Source organism: Aphelocoma coerulescens, chromosome 1A (genome assembly GCF_041296385.1).
Source record: "Aphelocoma coerulescens isolate FSJ_1873_10779 chromosome 1A, UR_Acoe_1.0, whole genome shotgun sequence".
Lineage (NCBI taxonomy): Eukaryota > Metazoa > Chordata > Aves > Passeriformes > Corvidae > Aphelocoma > Aphelocoma coerulescens.
The window spans coordinates 31,087,873-31,108,924 of NC_091014.1; the positions used below are offsets into that span (position 1 = coordinate 31,087,873).

General features: G+C 37.4%; 1 protein-coding gene across 8 annotated transcripts in view; it reads left to right on the top strand.

The window, feature by feature from the left end:
- TMEM117 (transmembrane protein 117) overlaps positions 1-21,052 on the top strand; it is a 193,789-nt gene that overhangs the window by 75,811 nt on the left and 96,926 nt on the right. For all 8 annotated transcript variants that reach the window (XM_068997868.1, XM_068997861.1, XM_068997837.1 and 5 more), the window contains one exon: positions 4,273-4,372. In XM_068997868.1, the coding sequence (XP_068853969.1) occupies positions 4,273-4,372 (100 nt within the window). The remainder of the gene's footprint in view (positions 1-4,272; positions 4,373-21,052) is intronic.

The following is a 21,052-nucleotide window of genomic DNA, read 5'->3' on the forward strand; positions in this document are numbered from 1 at the left end:
TCACATTGGTTTAAAAATGCCTTTTGATATGTGAACACGGGTTTTTTTTGACACGCTAGCCATCAAGCAGTAATGTAAGGCAAGTAAATCCTTGACCCAGTCTGACTAAGCTCCATTGAGAGTTTGACTTCCTGGTCTACACTTAAATATAAGTGTCTCTATTCAAGCTATAGCCCATTCTTAGGTCCTGTGATGGTCAAGAAAACATGGTCACAGCACTGAGTCAGTGCTGAGTTTTTCCAGTGCTTGGAACAGTGTTGATAGCACTCCAGTGACTTGTGCATCTTTATCCAATGTAAAATTTAAAACCTTCCATTTGCTTTCAGACTGTTAGTCATTTTAGCAGCTGGTAAAGTGTCATCCTTCTTTGCAAAAATGCTCTGATACCTTCCTTTGAACAAAATCTCCAGGCTAGTGTTGCTGTCTCCCTCTTTATCCATTCTGTGCACACTGCTGCTAACTCCAGAAACTGTTCAAATACATTGGGCTCATATGTCTTTTTCTGACTCATGGTTATTAACATACTTTTTGCGTCAACATGGATGTAGACTCTTACTTGTGATTTTATTATTTTTAATCTTTTTTAGAACTGTGTCAAGTCTCCTTTGTCTTTTGGTTCCTCTGTTTTGTCCTATTCTGTTAAAATGTTGGTCTACCTTCCCTAAACTTTGGCCTGCTAAGAGCACTTTCCCTGGAGCTACAGCTTCCAGTCTTACTGTGAACGGCTCCCACCTCCCAGTCACAAATTTGTCCTTTATCTATATTATTCACAAGTATTGGCTCCTCAGCCTCCAATTGTTTCCACTTATCCTGTCTGTTTCAGAAGAGCATTTTTACTCTGAGCTGTAACTGCTGTGTTTTTCACTCTGTGTTTCCTTAGATTATGCTGCTCATGCAATATGCTTGTGCCTTACTGCAGAATACACATATGGTGAAGCAAACAGAAGCCTTTTGACAAGCTATAGAAAATCTGGGCTGACCATGACAGTTAACTGGAACCCAGCAGGTCTTAGTCCTCCTGCAAGGTGCAGACATGGGTCCTAGACAGGAAGCAGACTTAACAATTAAAGAAAACTACTCTAATCACTAGCTAAAGGTAGAAAAATGTGAGGATTTTCCACAATAGAATTAACTTTACTTTCAGTACTGTTATAATATATATCCTGATAACATCATCAGAAAGTGTGGCTTTTTTGAAAATGTCAAGTGTTCTCATTTCTATTTAAACTAAAACCTGAAAATGAAAACTGGAGGATTAGGTTTTTTTTTTAAAAAAAAAAATTCAGTTTTAGCAGGCCCAAATCCCTATTTTAAAACAGTCAGTTTCTCTTTGTGTTTTGAAATAAAAAAAATACTGCAGAGATAATAAAAGACACAGGGTGTAATGCTAACAGTTAATGAAATAGTAATGTATTTTATTGCTATTTCTAATAAGACAACAATGTTAAAAATATTCTTCCTGTTCATAAGAAGTTGTAGCTGTATTTTAATCAGTAAAGGCACTTAAAACATGCACAGATTATATTCCTAACAGTTTCTTTATAATAATATGCTATTTTGACACTAACTGAAGGTTTTTCAATTTGCATATTGAATTCAGACATTAATTACTTGCAGATTGGAATGCACAATTTATACAGGCTTCTTTGGTGCTTTCATATTTGAAATGACAAAAAAAAAAACCCTTGGGAAGATGTGATACTTTCAAGGCCTTTCTGTGTATTTAAGTATTTTATCTGGATCCTTCAACCTTATTATAAGCCTTCTGATACTTCTAACATTCATAAAAACAAGTGGTTACACTGAGAATTTCAATTTCATTTAAAAAGAATTGCTTATATCTGGTTTGATTTCTCTTCTACTAGATAACACCCATATTCAGGCATCAGTGACCTCTCACCCTTTTTGGTTAGCCCTCCCTGTGTCCAGCAGCCTGCCAGTGGTGGCTTTGGCAGGCCTGCTCTATATGACAGGGCTATAGAAATCACCCAAGTGGCCCATTTTCTGGGGGTGTTATGCAAGTGTTTGCTTACTGTACACCTGTAATCATGTATAATGCATATGAGACTGTGTAGTGCATATAAGAAAAGGTGAGAACCCTGGGGTTTTGTATGTGTCTCCCACTGGTGGAGAAGACTAAGATGTGCTTTGCATTTGAGGGCCATTCCTTAAAAATGACACTTATTGCTGTGCCTTCTTTGTGAATAAGACTGAAGGAGTGCAGACTTGATGATTTTCTGCCTTCACAGATGTTACAAGAATGTCATGCTCAAGATGCAGGAGAAAAGGAATTCCAAATATTTTCCAGTTAGAAAGCATCTGGGAGAATATATCTGAGAGGGTTGTTCTTGCCTGATCTCAGTCTTCCTTTGTTACTGCTATTGCCCTCTCTTGGAGACAGAGCATTGCAAAAGGGAGACTTCAGGCTGACTGGATGTAACTGTTCTTGGGTTCTTACACCCTTATTTATAACATGGTGAATTTAGGATACTGATGATCTTATTAACTCCATGGAATGTTATTAAAAATACTTTGGAGGCTTGGAAATTTTTTTTCTCTTTTTTTTTTTTTTAATTTTTTTTTTATTTCCAGCAGAAAATCAGAGCCAGCATTTATGTGCTGTTCTGCAGAAAAAAAAAAAAAAAGATGGCATTTTTATTAGTGACATACCAGCTGAAAGGTCATAATGTGTATAGTGAAAATGGCTGTTACTGTAGGACATTTTTCATGTGTCATGAAAGTATTCGATGACGATAGTATTTCTACTCTACAATATATTAAATTGTGTCTAAGAAATTATGCCATGTTGTGCATGGATTTGTGCTAGCAAGACCTTCCACACTGATCAGTTATTTAGATTTTAAAAGAACAGGCCCAGAAAGTGGGATCAGTTTGCACTGATCCAGTTGCAGAGATAGGGTCTGTTAGCTCCTAGACATTGCAATATTTGGTATGTAGTAATGGTAAGATTTGAATAATGGATAGCACAATGTTCAAGGACACTTTTACAAATAACTATGTCACTTGTGTGCACTCTTAAATAGGCATAACATTACATAAGCAGTGTTTATAGGTGTCTTGAAAACAAAGATATCACTTGTAAAGTTAAAATACATTTGCCGTTCATATTCATTATCATCATTATTAGCTCTTGAGGAGAGTCACTGTCAGGGGCCGAGTCCGGAGAGCTGGCCGGATAAACGACACGTACACTGATACGATTGAAGCATCGTTCTCCCTTTACTGTTCAACTCTGCAAGCTTAGATCTACTTTGCAAAGATTCACACCCAGTCCCTCTAGATGGCCTCTAATCAGTGAGGGACCTGACCAGTGTATACCTTGCCAAGGACTCTCAGGGCTGCCTGCAGGCGGGTGCTTTCCAGGCCTGCCTGCAGCCAGGGACCTGTTCAGGGGCTTTCCCTCAGCACCCCTGGGTTGTCCAATCCTTCCAGGGGTATCATATGCCCCTGTTCCATAAGGAATCCCTCTACAAGTCACCTCTTGTTGACCACTATAAAAGTCTTTTAGAAAAGGATATCAGTATATTAAAAGGTATGGGGTTTTTTCAGAAAGGTTTTAATCTGGAGCAAGTAACTTTACCTTCTTAATTGTCCTTATAGCATCTTGGTGAACTTGAAGTTAGAAGTCAAATTATCATATGAAGTTGTAAATCCTATCTGTTGCATCATTTAAGCAGGATGGAAATGCTTCTTTTGGATTTAAGTAAAATATGTCTGTGAAAATAAATTGTAAGAATCTAGAAACAGTGACATCTCACTGAAATTTTGCAAAAATTGCTTGTACTGATGTGTTAAAAAATGTGGTTGTATAACTGATAGAGTGAAAAGTTAAGCAGCTCAATTATCTTTTAAAAGATACCTTAAAGATTTTCATTTTTCTTCATGAGGATTTTGCAAAGTCACCGATTCCAAGAATGTTGCAATTCTATTTGTATAAAGGAAGAAGATAAAAACTGTAAAACATTTTCTACTTCCAGAAGCTTTACATAATCCTAAAGTCTTTGCCAACTGTTATTTTAGCACCTTCAAAAGACACATGGACTTCAAAATCAGGTTCACATTGCATTTCTAATTGGAATCGACCTATATGAGTTCAGTTCTATGTCAAGACTCAGATCTAGCACAAAAGGTTATTATGAAAGAAATGGGAAATCTTTCACAGATAATAATAATTTTTGTCACTAATGCAAGTTCTTTGTAACTACATTCAGCAAATATGTATATCTTACGTTTGTGTTCTTGTTTCCACAGTGCATACATTATAACAGACTTCATGGGCATCAGGAATGAAAATTTTATGAAGGTAGCTGCAGTTGGGACTTGGATGGGAGATTTTGTCACAGCATGGATGGTAAGAAACGTAATTGCATTTTAAAAGGAAAGGAATATGTTTGTTGCTTTCAAGAGAAAGAGGAGAGGAGAAGAGAGAAAACTCAATTTCTCTTAAGTGTTTCACCCCAGAAAAGTAAAAAGTTAACAAATGCATAATGGCAGGTATGTAATTAGCTGACTGTCCAGAAGAGCTTCAGTTAAAATGTATCAGAGTGATTTTTTTTTTCTGTGAGTGGGAATTTGCCATTGAATTCTGCATGGTGGCCCTTCTTTGCTATCAATTAGCATCACAATTTGCCATCCCGTGAAACAGTGACTAACAGCTAAAAATAAATAAGTCTGATGAAAAGAATTAAAAAGAGAAGAAAAATTAAACTGAAAGATGTGATAGAGAGCAATGGAGATGAGGGAAAGCAAGCCAGTTACGTGCCAGCATTTGAAGATAGTCTGATGTGAAACTACCTGATTAAGTTTGTGTCTAATTTAGGACTTGGAAAAATTAAATTTTCACTTGGATTATACTTGCTACAAAGGCTTTCTTCTGAGATATGTGCAAGCCAAAGATCAGCTTAGTAAAAGAGAACCAGAAAATTACAGTTAATTTTTGGGAGCAAAATAAAGCATGTGAGTATTTTAATTGTGCAGAAAAGGCATTACTTAAACACAAAGTGATAAAAAGTGAATTTAATAATTTTTTAAGATTAGGTTTTTATAATTAGTGTAGCTAAAATTTTTAACAATTATATTTTAACAATGTCTTCTACCCTCCATATTTGGAACATACTGTACGACAGACAGAAGGGGGGAAAAAAAACCATCAAGGAACTTTTCAGGATGTTGTTCAGTATGTGTCAGTGGTTTGTCCAAGACAAACTGTACTCTGTGAAATGGTGGCCATGAAAAGCAAGCACAGAGAAAATAATTTATATATGCTTTACAGTAAGGACATCGCAGAATTGGTGCCTTGACTAATGTTGACAATTAATGTGGACTTCTTCTGAATTGGTAATAAAAGTCATGGGTACTTCTGAATACCTTTAGCTTGCTTTTTTTTCATGGGCTTCCACATCTTTATTCCCCTATTGAAGAAGAGATGATGCATAAGCTAAGCTGAATTGAGAGAGATCATGTACATATACATATGTGACTTAGAGCTCCAGTGATAGATTGCACACAAGTTATACTGCACTAGGTAATGTGGGGTTTTTTCAGTCCCTCTTTTCCACAAAAAAAACCATTATGTGCAACACTGTATAAAGCATGAAATGGTTGATTCAAGAGGCATGAGAATCCCAATTTTTTTCTGTGTACTCAAAGCCCTTTCTGGTCTCTTCAGCAGTGGAGGCACAATTGGATTTTGTTACAGCAAACTCCAGTGGCAGATGAAGTTATCACTGAAGAAGGGGAGAGAGACTAGGAGAAACTACAGAGGTGGTTTGATTAGAGGAGACTGTTTAAGTTAGTCTGGTTCTGTTAGCTTTCAGGAAGAGTAGAGAACATGGAATTGGAGGGTCAGTGTATTTTAGGACATGCTTTGATTGCATGAGGAGAATTAAGAGGTGTAGTGATTCATGTTTAGATCTTCAGAGCAAAAGTGAATAGTGATATTGATGCCATGGTGATTTTTTGCCTTTCCTTTTATACCCCTTTTATATACCTTTTTATAACTTTTACATTCTTAGTGGTTTTTTGCCTACATTCTTAGACTTATTTGTCAAGCTAGGAGTCTAAACATCTTAGAAGCTTCGTAGTTAGGGATCAGAAAGCCCCAGACCCCAAGGTCCTCTCCAGAACACATTCTGTAAACTAAGATAGAGCCATCCAGGGGAAGGCTCCTTGGGGAGGGGGGGCTCACTCGAGCCTCTCATTGGGGAATCTTTGATAGATATGCTAATTAGTAAGACCTATAATGTTATACCAGATCTTTTAGAGGTGGGCATTGCAGTGTGCATTTTGGTGCATTTGACCTGGACATGTGCACCTAAGGATCCTTAAAATAAATACCAAGGTAAAACCCCTTTTTCCCTTCTAACTGTGTTTGATTCTTGATTTTAAGACCAGGAAAAGGCATCAATATTGCTTCTGCAATGCAAATCTGTAGGCAAAGTATATCAACCAGGCAATGGAAATGACAGTGTTCAAGGGCAGCTGAGCCTGAGAACATCAAATGATGTTCTACAATGTCAGGTAGAGAGGTATTAGTAAGAGAGGAGATTGGGCATGCATGCTGGTGCATGGGCATGTGCATTGGTGCAAATCATCTCCCACGGCATCTGACTTAAGCAATCTGTCTTATGCTATATGAACAGAAATTGTTGTGTTATTTATCTTTGAATTTGCTTGACTTTCTGCATATAAAGCCCAGCATGGAATTGATGTCAAAGTGATATGAGTCTTCTGCAGTATTATATTTTGTGAAGTTTCGCCATCCCAATTCGAAACAGAAAAGAAAAAACAAACATGTAAAGAAACGTTTGCACATCTTCCCATTCACAGCACTATTTATATTTTCTAATGTTTAATAAGTTTTTTTAAAGAAACCATCCATCCATAGACTTCAAGGCAGAAGATAAAAACGAAGATGTAGCCTTCACTTCACTGTGTTTGAACTGTGGGAATTAGGATCTTATTCCCTATTTAATTGGAAACTTTGGGAATAAGTAAAAATAAAACAGAAGGGATTAAATTGAAAAATGAGTAATCAATAAACAATATATTACCCTAAGACCGTGAGGAGGTGCTTATTAAATCAGGAAAGTGATTGAAATGGGAAAGTATATTTTGGATTGCTGATTGTTTTGGATTGAAAAAGCAGAAGTCTTTCTCCTCAACACTTCCTATCTCACTGACTAGTTTGGTGACAGGATCTGACTCAATTTCTAATAAAATCAGTGATATTATTTCCATTGTGTGTAATGAGAATGGGGCCATGCTTCGGGTGTACAGAAGCTTCACCTTTGTCCTTCTGGACAGAAGCATCTGCTACTAATAAACATCTTTGCTGAAATCTGTAATAGGTGTTAGATGTTCTAAAGTCTGTGAAGAAGGGAATAGGTTCAGTAAACTGGCTGTCTCTAGGCACTTTTCCCTCTTTGAAGCCATGGAAGTATATCTTGCAATCTTGCACCTGCTTTGACATGCCCTCCTGCTCCCATAAAAAGTGAATTGTCCTCATGGAGAATGGTTTTGAGGCAGACACCACAGAGTTTTGCACAGTAGGACACCTTGGAATAAAAGGCTGGATTCCACCCAGACAGGCCTATAAACTAGCAATTATGGCTGCCTTCTGGGAGAATGCAAGCAGGCTGAGGAAGGAGCTGATTCGAGGGCAGAATCTCTCATGATTGGAGTGGCCTCTCTGTGAAGACAAGCAACCTGCTGCAGCTGTGTTTTTGTGAGGGACACAGTCCTGAGCACGTGTGGTAAGGCACGCTCAGAGGATACCTACAGGAGTGAGTGGCACTCAAGATTGACACAGAGAGCAGAGTAGTGTTGGCTTTCAGACTGTAAAAAATGTTGTTCCCTTTTGATGATTGCTTTTTGGACTCTACAAAGATTGGCCCTGAGCTGTGAACTATACTTATACCACATGGAGAGCTTTGCTTACCAACTGCCATTGCCATTTGCATTAAAGACATATTGCTAACTACAAACCCTACATACGTGTGTAAGAGTCAAAACAGTAGTTTAGAAGTTTGTTGTATCTTTCTTAGACCTTGCTTGCTAGGATTATCAGAAGCTGAAGCTGTTATCTTCAGCCAGTGTCTGGTACTGATCTCTATGAATATACCAGGCTGATCCTCCTGACAAGAGATCCTATTCCTATTTACCTTCTTTCTGAATGGTAATTTAGTTGAGATTCTCTTTTCCCATGTTAGTTGCTAGAGAGAACTGGGAACATTTGAGAGAGCACTGAGCAGCAGAGACCCTGCCTGCCCTTATTATCAGAAACAATGATAAACTCAAGGGATGGTTTAGTATATTATTCATCAAACTAGGGTTTGCCACATATGTACCAGCATATTCTTTTTAATAAGACAAGCCAGGAATTTTTTTATCACTGTGCTTTATCAGAGTACTTGACACAATGAGTGTGAACTGAATCATTGTAGCAATTCCTGACTGTTCTTTTTGACACCTTTGCTTGATTTCAGTTTGACTTCTCCCTTGTGTGGGACGATGAAGACTTCCAGGACTATTTCTCTTTCATCATCTTAGCAGATGAATTAGTAGGAAGTTGGGAAGTAGTACTTCCAGCATAGTCTGGATGGCAGAGTGATAGATCACTATGGTTCCACTGATCCAGTACTGACGTAGACACATCGTATCCACTTGGACAGATGGATATGGAGGTAGAGACCTTATACCTAAGACTTCTTGTCAGGACATAGTATTGGGATTTCAAAAGGTTAGTACTGAATCTACACCTCCCTCTCCTCATTAGTGGAACTGGATAATGACTCCCATATACACAAGTTGCCTGGCCTTCTGTGAAGTCTTTTAGTGAAAAGAGTCACTCCATTAGGTGACATTCTGAAATGCTGGAATGCTGAAATTCTGGAATGCTGCTCCCTTTGATAAAGCTTATCTGACCTTATACAGAAGGGTTTTCTGTTCTCTGAGATTTTCAGCATTAGCTATAAAAGCTCCAGTTTTTCAGCCCTATAATTCCAGGGGAAAACCTCAGACCATTTTGTGTTCTGGCTTTGCTAATTGTGAAAGAAAGAGATTTTGTCCATGTTTTTTTTTCATTCATGTTTCTCTGCTAAACTTTTTTGTCTTCATCCTCTGGTGAAGAAACTTTCTGTGTTTTCCCGTTCTATGTGATTAACATGTCTTACCCAGGCAGCCCAAGTGTAGCCCGTAAAGGGGCCTGTGGTTGGTTTGTAAAGAATACTCTAAAGGGCTAAAACCTTCCATGGAATTCTAAATGCTATTTATATCAATAGCTGACAGGTTTAAGTTGATGGTTACTGCCATGCAAGCACACAGTAAATCTGTAGAGTCCTAAACCAGAATGTTTTCTGTCACATGCACCACACTAGAACTCAGGCTACATCTGAAAAAAAGCCCAGTTTCTCCACCTGGTCAGACCAAAAATCCATCCAGACTAGTATCCTACCTCAAAGTGTGACTATAAGCAGAAGCCAACCAGGAGAGTAAAACCAAGCCAATGGTATGTGGTAGGGTCTTCTCATGCTCTCTTGAAATGCATGCAATTTTGTGTATATAATGACTCTTGATCTTAGAATTGTTTTGCTCTCTGTGCACCACTTTGCATTCAACTACAAAGAATTTCATCTGCCATTTTATTGCTTAGGGACTTTCTTCCATAAGCACCTTTCCTAATTCTTAACATTCAGCAAGCCATCATCCTTTTCACTGTGCATAAGTTAATATCATTATAAAGCTTTCTCACCTCACTGCTCATCCATTTTCCCAGGTTACTTAGGAATATGATGAATAACTGCATCCCCTGCACAAATCCCTGTGGAACTCTGCTAATGACCTTCCTCCATTGCTAGAGCTGTCTGGCTAACCTACTTACCTTCTGTTCCCTGTCTTTTAATCAGTTATTTATCAACATAAAGACCTTCCCTAAAGCTCTGAATGTTGAGTTTCCATAGAAGCCTGTGACGAGGAATTTTTCAAAAGCCTATTAGAAAATTCAGCTTTGCCTATTTTAAACACATCTCCTTTATCCATGAGTTTTGTTGACCTCATTCAGTAATTCTGTTCTGAAATATCTCCAGTCCTGTTGCTTATAGAGCCAGCCACTTAGCTCCACAGCTTCAGATTTTCCCTCTGCTGTTAAAGAGGTATTCTAACAATGTTGGCTGGTCCTGAAAGTGCTGTTTGCAGGAAAGACAAAGTCACAGCTCAGGAGCTGTGATGTATGAAAGAGTATGGAACCACCTTCATCTGGCTTATCAGTGAAAGACAGTGAGCTTATTTCCTTGTGTTCATCTTTCCTCATCATTACTTTTCTCTGTCCTTTTTCCTCAACACCTCTTTGTCTTATGGCTTGGCATTATTTTGCAGGTGAACAAAAATTAAGCTGTGAGTATTTTGTTTTGTATGTTCTTGCATATAGCAGAAGGTTCAGCAGAGCTTGAACATAGCTGTTGCTGTTATCCTGAAGCCAGAAATGTCACTGTTTGGTTTAAGACCTATATTCTGAGTATGGGCCTGGATTCCATGTTTCAGAGAACATCAGCCATAGATACATAACCTCTCTTTCCTGAAATCTTATGTAGTCAATGGATTTCTTTGGCTGAACAGGGAGGCCCTTAACAAGTTTTTGATACTTTCATAATTAGATGGAATTGTTGAATCATAATTTTGAGCACATGGACATGTGTCTGCTAAAATTCTTTGAATCTGGGCGCCTCTTGACAGTCTTGCTGAGAAACAGCTTTTTTTGCTCTCTGATATACAGAGAGTGGACACAATCTAATTGCTGTAGTTTAGGATAGAAGTGCTCAACTGCCCCAAATATATTTTCAGTTGGTGCTTCATTTGGACCTTGTAAATGCTGTTCTGGTGTTTCTTCATAAAATAGAAGCATCATGGTCTAATACACTGTACAGTCTAGGGTGAAGTAACGAAGCCCATGCACTAACATTAATAAACCTATCACTTGATGTTATTGTCTGGTAGATACCTAGTATCTGTAGAATATACTTTGTGTACTTTCTTCTGTATTAATTTTTGTGATAAGAATAGATGTTTACTTCTTGCCATTAAAACATTTTTAATGGCTTGTAATCTCTTGGCAAGTGTTTTAAAAGTATTTGGATATATTTACTTTCAACTGTTGCCTCTGTGATCAGGACAAACAACATTTACTTGTAGAATAGCAGAGCAAACTGTTCAATGATTTTGAAGTGCTTTCCTTGTGTCCATTAAGAGTGAGTATTATTCTTGTCCTCTTTTGATGAGATGTAACTGTCTATGTCAACATCCTGGAGTAATGAAGGGTTCATTACCATTCTGCAGAAACTAGGTTGATTTACTTCTTTATTTTATTTAATGTCATAATATGTATGTGTTTCCAGGGCATGTTCAGACAAAGTGAGCAACATTGATGCTGCAAATACTATCATATTGCTGAAAATAGCAGACACACAAAATAATTGCAGTAAAAATACATAGAAAATAAAATACTAATGTGACTAACAAATGAAATTTTCTTTAGTATGGGGAAGGACACTAGCATAAAATCTATGTTGAATGAAAACATAACATATTATTAAAAATAATAAAGTTTCTGGGATTTTGTATTCAACTTTTAAACTAAAATAATAGCCACAAATGTTCACTCTTAAATTTATGTGAGTCTTCAGAAGTAATTCTTTTATCCAGGAAATTCTGTTTAGCAAAGAATAGCATAGAGGTTTATTTGCAAGCAGTGAAGAATCCATTTTGATGCACATTACAAGGTAGTTTAGAAAGTCAGGGTCTTGAATGACTGACACATTTTTTAACTCTTGCTTCTGTCAAGGATTGGGCATGACAATTTAGATTATGATCAGTGTCAATCTTCTTGATTGTTTCTATTCCACTGACATATCAAATTATAAAATAAAACTGTAATTGAATTTGCAGCAGCATCTGAAGTGCTGTACAGCTAACGATTCTGCTGTACCTAAGTAGTGGAAATGAAATTGAACTATGAAATATGAACTGGAAGGAGCAAAATGGATGACACCTGTTACCTGACACCTCACTTGCCAGGGTTGCACAGAAATGTGACTAATAACATTATTAGTGGCAACAAGTTTCTTTTCATTCAGAGAAGCATGCACAAAGCCAGTTGCCCTTTTTGTGCACCTGTGTATCTTGTTTTGGTTTCCAGTCCTCATGTTAAGGGCCAGTCCAGTTGCAGAAACATTCTGTAGCTAGTGGTTCTGTCTCCAGATGATAACCGCAAGTAAATTCATCAGCACAGTGGCAGTTCAAATATATCCAGTCATATGAGACCTGCTAATTTTGTTTTTTCCACTTTCTGGGGCACGAATGTGCTCATATCCTGCTCTGCTTTATGACTGCCACTTAGTTATATAAGGTGGAGTGTGCCTGGTGTCATCTGAGCTCATCCAGTCATCCCATCAAGTCAGATTGCACTATTATTTATTCATTGATTGATGGTGTTGCCATCTGTTCATATGCTCTAGATTATAATTATCTGCCTTTTCAAGCTTGATCTTTTTTTGTATTCCCCTGTTACTTTGTCATTTCAATTCTGACCAGGCATTGCCAGAGGAGTTACTTCATCCCTGTTTCTCAGCCAGTGAGTTCCTTCAACTCATTGTTACAGCAAGCATCTTTGTTGATAATAATTTTATGGGCTCTATCTTTATGTGTTTAGTATATCTATCAGTAAAATCCTCCGGATTGTTTTTGAAGAAGGCCACAACAAGCTCTACCTCAGAGCTCAAGAGTAAAAATTGCAAACCCCAGAGTTAGGCCCCAAAATATCTACTAGTGTTTCTCCAAAGCAGTAACTGACATCTTTCAACAACAAGCAAACGTAGTAGGAGTTCTTCCAAATAGGTGTGACATTTTCCCAACTATTTTTTTTTTAATTTCATTGCTTGTGAACTCATACTCATATTTTTGTGACCTTGTACACACTTTTCTGTGCAGTCTGGATCCCTGTCTAAAAATACATGAAGGGTCATATCAAATATTAATAAGAGATATTCTGTTCTCCAAATATTGTAGAAGAAAGATATGGCTCCATCTTTTTCGAAAGACAAGCTATAAGGGAGAAGATACGTGTTCCTGCAACTCAGATCTTGTCCAATTGATTTGTATTGTAGCTTCAATCAGTCATACAGCTATAAATGAGACTGGGGGTCCTCTACTTTCTCTTCCTCGTTATCATACTCTCCTTTGCTCTTTTTCACATAGAATGGTATTTGCTTCTTCATGATATTTATGCAGCAGATCTTGATATATCCTGGTTACATGTATTTAGAAACCGAAGTCAGAGTAGCATATAAAGTAACTGTGCAGCAATTCTGCATTCTGACATGATGTACTCCTTAGAAATGGTGTGAACGAGTGGGTGTCAGAAGTGCTGGAGAAGTGGGACTCTAGAAATAACATGTTCTTACTGAAGATCTTTGAGTACAGATGGCGAATGTGTAAACTGTTGGAGTCTCTAAGATGGACACTTCCTCTCTGGAACAGTCTGGTTCTGGATGAGATTTCAGGCGCAAACCTTTTTCACTGACTGGGGGAAGAAAATAATTTTCCTTCTGAAACTGAAATTAAAACAATCACCTCAGTATATCTGCTAAGATATGCAATGAGGAGCTCTATGATAAAATGGGGAGAGATGGTTTAAAAAGTATTATGAAAGGAGCATTGGACTGACCATGCACATTCAGCTGGAAATCTTTACTGGATTAAGTATATGGTGAAGTAAGACCTTCTGTATCCACAGGGAGAGATTAGCAGCAGATGGCAGTGGTACACAACAATGCATTTCTTTAATTCTGAATTTGTTCAGGATCTGTGGGATGAACTATTAGACACTGTGTAAAGGGAAAAAAGAAAATAAGGATGTTTTATTATGAAAAAACATATCACGGCACTCTTGCCTAAAATAATGTTGAGAATGTTGTGCACAGTCCATTCTTCTCCACAAAGAAGAGTGGGGTTGAAACTGGTAAATTAAGGAAGACACTATTGCTGGTCTTAAATTGCATAATTTTGATGGGTGGGCATTCAGCTGAGAAACTTTATCTCTGATGTTGTTTTGTAAAGAAAATGTATTTAGAATATGTCCAGAAAGTAATGGCCTAAACACTCAAGTTACCAGAATATAATTCATTTTGTGTTGAATTACGCCTAAAAATGAAAGATTATTCCCACAACAGCTACAGTACCTTAAAAATTGTTTCCATGTTGTTATAGGTCTACTCAACCCACAATGTATCAGCAGAGCAATTAAGCAAGTGCTTGTGTAACTACAGTGCAGTTAATTTTCCTGTGCAATACTGCATAATATATGAATTAGTTGGAATATGGTGGGAGAAGCCTTCTCTTAAGAAATGCACTATGAACCTTGAATTGAATTGATTAAGGAATCCTGAATTGTAAGTGATATCACTAAATCTATCTTGCATCTATGGAGAAATCTTAGGAACTGTCAGACTTATGATACTCTAGCCAGAAGGTCATTTTTTTGATATCCATTCTTGTGATTGTGCTCAAGAAAGAATGAAAATTCAGTATATTCAAACACACTTACTACAGGAAAAAAAATTGGATGGGTTGACTTCCAAAAGCTCTTTGTTGCCAAAACCCAAGTCCAGCTTGGGTGTAATTCTGCTGATTGTATCAGACTTAAAACATACAGTTGCTTCTTAAAAACTGAGGTATTAAAAAGTTTCAATGGATTTGAATTAAAATTCATTATAAAACTTCATTTAATAGAAAGCACTCAGTAAGATGAGTCTAATCTCTTCTTGGTCCCTTTTTATTGTTATTTTACATTACTTGAAGTGGGAACTTGAAGTACTTTTTTTAATGGATAAAGAGATTGTCGAGTTTCACTTAAACTTTTCTAAGTACTTTTAAAACCTCCATTAAAAAGCTATTTTTGTAATTTCTTACAGTACTATGCTTCTCCAAATCACAAAAGAAATCACTGCCTCCTACACTGGCAGCAATAAAAAAGGTTTTGCATTTTGCAGACACCAGGGATTGATCTTTATAGCAACTCATGGAGATACGTATGCTAATATGCCCCTGTTTTACAATAAAGAGCTAAAACAAAGGAAAAGGGACAAGAAAAAAGGGAATTGGTGATGGAGCTGAGACAAGACCCTGTTCTCCTCAAATCTTTGAGGGAAACTATTTTCTCTATCCCCATTGATGACAGCATTCTGAAAGGTATCTGCCTCAGCAAAGATACTGAATAATTTCTTCTATGGAAAATTGCAATGGCATGTATGTGCACCAGCGATACTTCCAAGTTGTGAATACCCTGGACTGTGCTTCCCTTTCCCCTGGCTTCAGCTGTGTATGAACCCAGAGTACATGTCTTTTTCTATGATGGCTTGTTCGAAGCTCATTTCTGGCCTGTCTTCTCTTCTGCTTAGTATTTCTTTTATAACTTGTATGTAGCTTGTATATCTCTACCAAAGGGATAAAGCTCATATTAATGTGTGTTTGCTGAGAATCAAGGCACGTATTCCATTTCTCTTAACTTGAAGAGGTTCCTTACTTAAATTTTTGGCTTATCACATGATGCCACAAAATCAGTTTTACCACCTAGCATCCCAATTTTATTGTAAAGAAACAACCTGAGTTATTAGACAACATAATTTACTTCATAATGGACAGAGTCCTGTCAGAAGCATTATCAGAATGAGGACAAATCATATAGTTATGATTACATTGGTGTATTGCTGGCAAAGGTCCAGGACTAGTGCAAGGCACACCTCAAGTTGCAGCACAGAAGTATTAGGCAGGACCATAATTTTCAGACTGCAGACATATTTTGCATGCATTTTTTTTATATCTCATAGACCTGAAGAACATCCATGGCAGATGAGGAACAGGCTTTATACTTGTATGGCTTTACACTGTGTTTTACTTGGGTCAATACTTCACCCAGAAAATGAAGGTAGGATTTGTGTGATCAGTTAGTGGTTTGGTCTCAGAATTGCTAAGATTTACATTTGGACATTTTGATATTTTGTTCTGAGCTGGTTTTCTAGGTTGTCTTAGTAATCAATTAAGAGAAAAAGGCCTGCTAAGTCACTGGAGTGTGTTTGACATCTAAAACAATGCAAATGAATCACACTGTAAAATCACTTCTTTCTCTCCACTGGTAATAAAGGAATTAATTATAAGGCGACTCATATTTAGATATTTACATTCAAGGTATTATGATTTTGTATCTTATATAGGGGGTATAGAAATGTCAGAAATTGTCCCACAAACCATCAGAGTAAAAACATGTGATGGTTTACTGTTAAATGGCCCTTAGGAATTAAGGAAGGTAAAGGAATACTTCCAGAAATTCAAGGCTTTGCTGATGAAACATTAAAAGAACTTCACATAAAGTCAGAAGTTTATGCAGCAGTGAATAAATTAAACCATAACACAAATAAACCAGCAAGAATCCACATGTAACAGCAATGTGAAATCAAGGATTGTATGGACAGTAATGAGAACAACCATGTCAGTGTATCCTCCAGAACTTTAAATTTTGCCTCAAAGTTTGCAAAATTGTTAAGAAGAATTGTTATTTAAGTTATCTAAATTTCAAGACTCATTTCAAAGAAGGTCTCGGGCATTAACAGATAAAATCTTTTGTGCATGTGTGTGTTCCTGAAAGGCAGCCTTTTTGTATTCTGTTGTTACTGATACAAAACAGCCTTAATATTTCTAAGACAATTGAAGGCAAACATTTATGGCTAAGCTGATCTGTGGTCAAAACTTTGGCTCATTGATTTCCCCTGAATTTCCTGTCCTGTGGTGATTTCCATGTATATTCTTACTGGCGTGACCAAAGCCAGACTGGGCCTGTATCATCTACAAAGTTTGTTCATGCTTTGCTAACCTACTATTTTTATTGATTTAACCTATTTACAAGGTTATCTTATCCTAACTGGTAGATGAAGGACTAGTAAATGAGTTGGGGTAGCACAAAGGGCCTGCATCAGCCACATGATACTCAAAGCCAGATACTTGGGAGTGATTTCAGAATAGCTGCCAACACTGGCATCTGTGAGGTCGTGTCTCTGACTTCTTGTCTGGTCAACTCTACGCCTTCTTTCTCCTTCGGAAAGATATTGAGATGTGGAGTTGGAAACGTGGTATGTTGAGACCTCCAAGCCATTCTAATGTTACATGCTGCTGCTCTGTTGGGATATTGAAGACTATTTAGCACTCAGTGGAATGAACCCTTGCATTGCAAAGATGAAATCTGAATTACTAAGAAGTATTACAAATATCCAGTTATTTTACAGGGAAGGTACTGAGAAGTTATCTGTAATGTGGGGTTTGTATTAAAAGCTCTGAAATCCAGCCATTGAATGATGCTATCTCTAGTTGTTACCTCAGAAATCAGCTTGCTTTTTTTTTTTTTAACTCATTGCTTGACATTTATTTCAAAATATAGCTGCTAAAAATGATTATCTTTTTCTATTCTTATTTCTATGTGTCAGTATTCTGGGATATTCTGAGTGGTCCCCAAATATCTTCTATTTCTGGTTCTGCCTGTCTCTCTTCCTGCTGTCATCCTTTCTGTGCATCACACAGTATCTTAAACTCCTCATATTTCCTTCTGTCTTGTCATTTGTTCATTCTGAGTCTCTTGCCCAATATTTTAACACTGAACAGCCTCACAATACACATTAAACTTCAGTTCTTTCACATGGAATTAAAATTCTGACCACTTATTAATGATGACTTCATCTATCTATTCATCATTCTATCTTCTGTGTTTCATTTTTTGACACCTCTGTGATGTAAAAAAGGCACTGACTGTCTTTCACTGGCTGTTTGTGTACCTTTTTTTGCAAACTGTACAATGCTAAGGCTGAGCTGTAATGATAAACATTAGTGCAGATTGAATTTTTTAGCATTAGCACAATTGCTTCACTCTCCTCTTGTATCATGAGCAATGGAGTAAGTCCTGCACACCCCCCATGCTTGCTGTTTTCTTGTTGCAATGATGTTTTAATGCTCAGAGGGGACATGTACAAGCTTACAGCTCGCACTGGCACCAAGGACAGTGCTGGCTGTGCAGTCCTGATGCATATTCTCTGATCTCTACATGCTCCTCTTCAGCCCAGGAGAGACCTCTCTGTCAAATGTGTCAATATTATGTAGAAGGCTGAGTCCCTTTTATTGAGGTTTTAAACAAAGTGACCCACCAAACTATACAAAAGAAACTGAAATTAGGAGATTGATAGGAATACAGCAGGGGCATGACCACAGCAATCTGCTAGCCAGTTCTAATGGCTATGATTTCATAACACTATTAAAGGAATTTGCAGAAGACAGAGTAGGCTGACTTTACCCTAGCTGTAACTTTTATCTATACAGAGTTGCATGAGGTGGGCCTTGGTGAAAGTGGTCCTCTCTCTGCAGTTAAACTACATCTTTACACCTGCTCTTAGTAATGAAGCACAGATGCTGATGACATACATTCACTGCAACATGGTAAGACTTGTCAGAGAAAACTCAAATTGGCATTAGAAATTGTGATTCATTAAATAAAATTAATTGATAAAAAACAGAATGCATTTCAGAATTAAGTGTACAATTGCAGCAAATGATCATTTCATTTTTGGAAGAGGAATAGATTGAATAGCTTGTATTTAAATGAAAATAAATTCTAAACTTAGTAGTAGCAAAGATGTACTCTCTTCACTGCATTAACTTGTGGACAGTCCATTAATGAGCATTACCATGCAGCAAAACATGTCAACCTTACAGAAGCACTCAGTGTGCCATCCATGTGACTACACCTTGTGAACCTCTGTGCAAAGAAGTGTGCTAACTATCAGCATTAGTACTGATAAAGTCAGAAAAACCATTTTATTACTGATGACATTAGAGCAAAGGTATTTTTAAAAGAAAAGTCTTATTCCACAACCATTTTTACAATAATTTAACTGCCCCTTATCAAAATTAGTTTGAAATGTGATAATGATTATCCCACAACCATTACAGTGGTATTTGTGTAAAAAGTAGTGTCCAAATCAAGCCTACAAACCAGTAAATTTGGAGAAACCCTTTAAAAGTCCTAAGAGAACTCCCACTCCTTGTGCTGTAGCATTACTAGCTGCTGCTCCAGTTTCAGTTCACTTATGAACATTGAATCCAGCCCCCAGCATCATTTCATGAGGTCACTTGAGAGAAAAATTGAATTATTCATTGTGTTTTTAAAAGATTTTGAACTACAAATGCTGAAGAGTTCACAGTTTATTCTATATAATATACTGAATGACTTCAGAGAGCGGTGTTGATTTTGTTCTTGGGGCTCTGCTGCTGTCCATAAAGCACTCAGGCAGTGTTTTTGTAGTGTATGATGTCAGAAATGTAATCCCTTGAGTGAATTATATACATTTGTATTCATGCCAGGTCATCTTATTACCCTAAGGTTTTTAGTCAGTCCAGTTGCTTCCACTAGCTGACACATTTTTGAACTCTGTGCAGCACTCTTCTTCAGTCACACCCATATCTCAGTTAAGGATAAAGTCCCAGGACTTAAGTGTGACATCATGATAGTATGAAAAGAGTGTTAAAAGTTCAGTCTCATTCCTTCTGATCCTAATAACTGTTTATGACAGCCTGTGCTATTTTTCTTTCAGATGCTGAAAACTCTTGTTAAAGCAGGTAAAATTTTTTTGAGACTGAATGTTCCTGTCCTTTTACAAAAATATTCAAGAGGATATTTTTCTGTCTCTCTGAAGCACTGCACTGTTTAAAGCACAGCATTTCTAAGTGGACTGCTTTGAATTTCCTGTCACTGTTGAGTTCCCCAAAGTAAAAGCAGAAGTACTTTATGGGAGAAGTGTCTTTACTGGTGGTAAGGACCATTGTCTTTCTAGGGAAAGAACTTAAATCATAATTACCAATAATTCTAATTCAGTGGGCAAGGAATTGGGAAGAATGGCTTGAAACTCACTTCTCAGTAATTTTCATTAGCCTCAGTAGAGGGTATGTTTGGGACAGGGTAAATAGGCAGTTTTCTAGGTTTTTTTTTCTAGTCTAGGAACCACACAATAAAGAGCAATTATTAAAGTATATTACACCTCTCACTATGTATGTCTATTTTGTATTTATATCTGGCAATGATTATACACTGAAGGCTGGTATCCAATCCACCCACCCATTTTGCAGGGTTCAGTTTGGTGGGCAAGAAACTTACTTGGGGAAGGCAAGCCAAAGGTCTGAGGATTTCAGCTGGTGAGATTTAGAAATTTCCCTCTCTTCTGAATGGTAGCACTCTCACCAAGATTTAGCTTCTGTAAAGTTAATTCTTCTGCATTGCTGAGCTTCTTCCCTTGGCTGACAGCTTCATTGTTCCAAGGGAACAGAGCTGTCAGAAAAGGTCATCACTGCAGAGGGGATGGAAGTCTCTCAAGTACCTAAGGCCAGTCCTGCAGGGAGTTTTGAGGACCATGGCAATGACCTCCACCTGGACTCTGAAATAGTGAGGGAGCTTGTGCAGGGACCAGTGTGCCAGAATGATGCATTCACAGTGGCTTGTGTTGCTAAGCAGACTAGCAGCTGCTTTTTGTAGCAGTGGGATTTCTTTTCACAGTATATATTTTTCAGTCTTGGATACAGTGAGATGCAGTAATCAATCTGGAGGTCATACATTTGTGGATCCCTGCTGCCAGTTCTCTGTCTGATGGATTCTGAAGAGAAGTATATTTTTCAGTACTTTATTCAACAATAAGTAGATTTTTAGTAAGGTGGCAGATTTTCTTCATTTCTTTGTGGTCTTCATTGCAAGTAAAGAGGAAGAAGTATTAGTTTGACAGGATTTAGGAGTAGTTCTTGTATTCCATCTATCCCATACATCTTCAGAATACACAGTTTCCATGGGTACAGATGCAGGTTTATTGGTTCCCCACTTTGCTCATAGGATGGCAGCTGCTGACTAGATGATTAAGAATTTCCTGTTAAGAACAGCAGTTCAAATTTATCTCTCTAT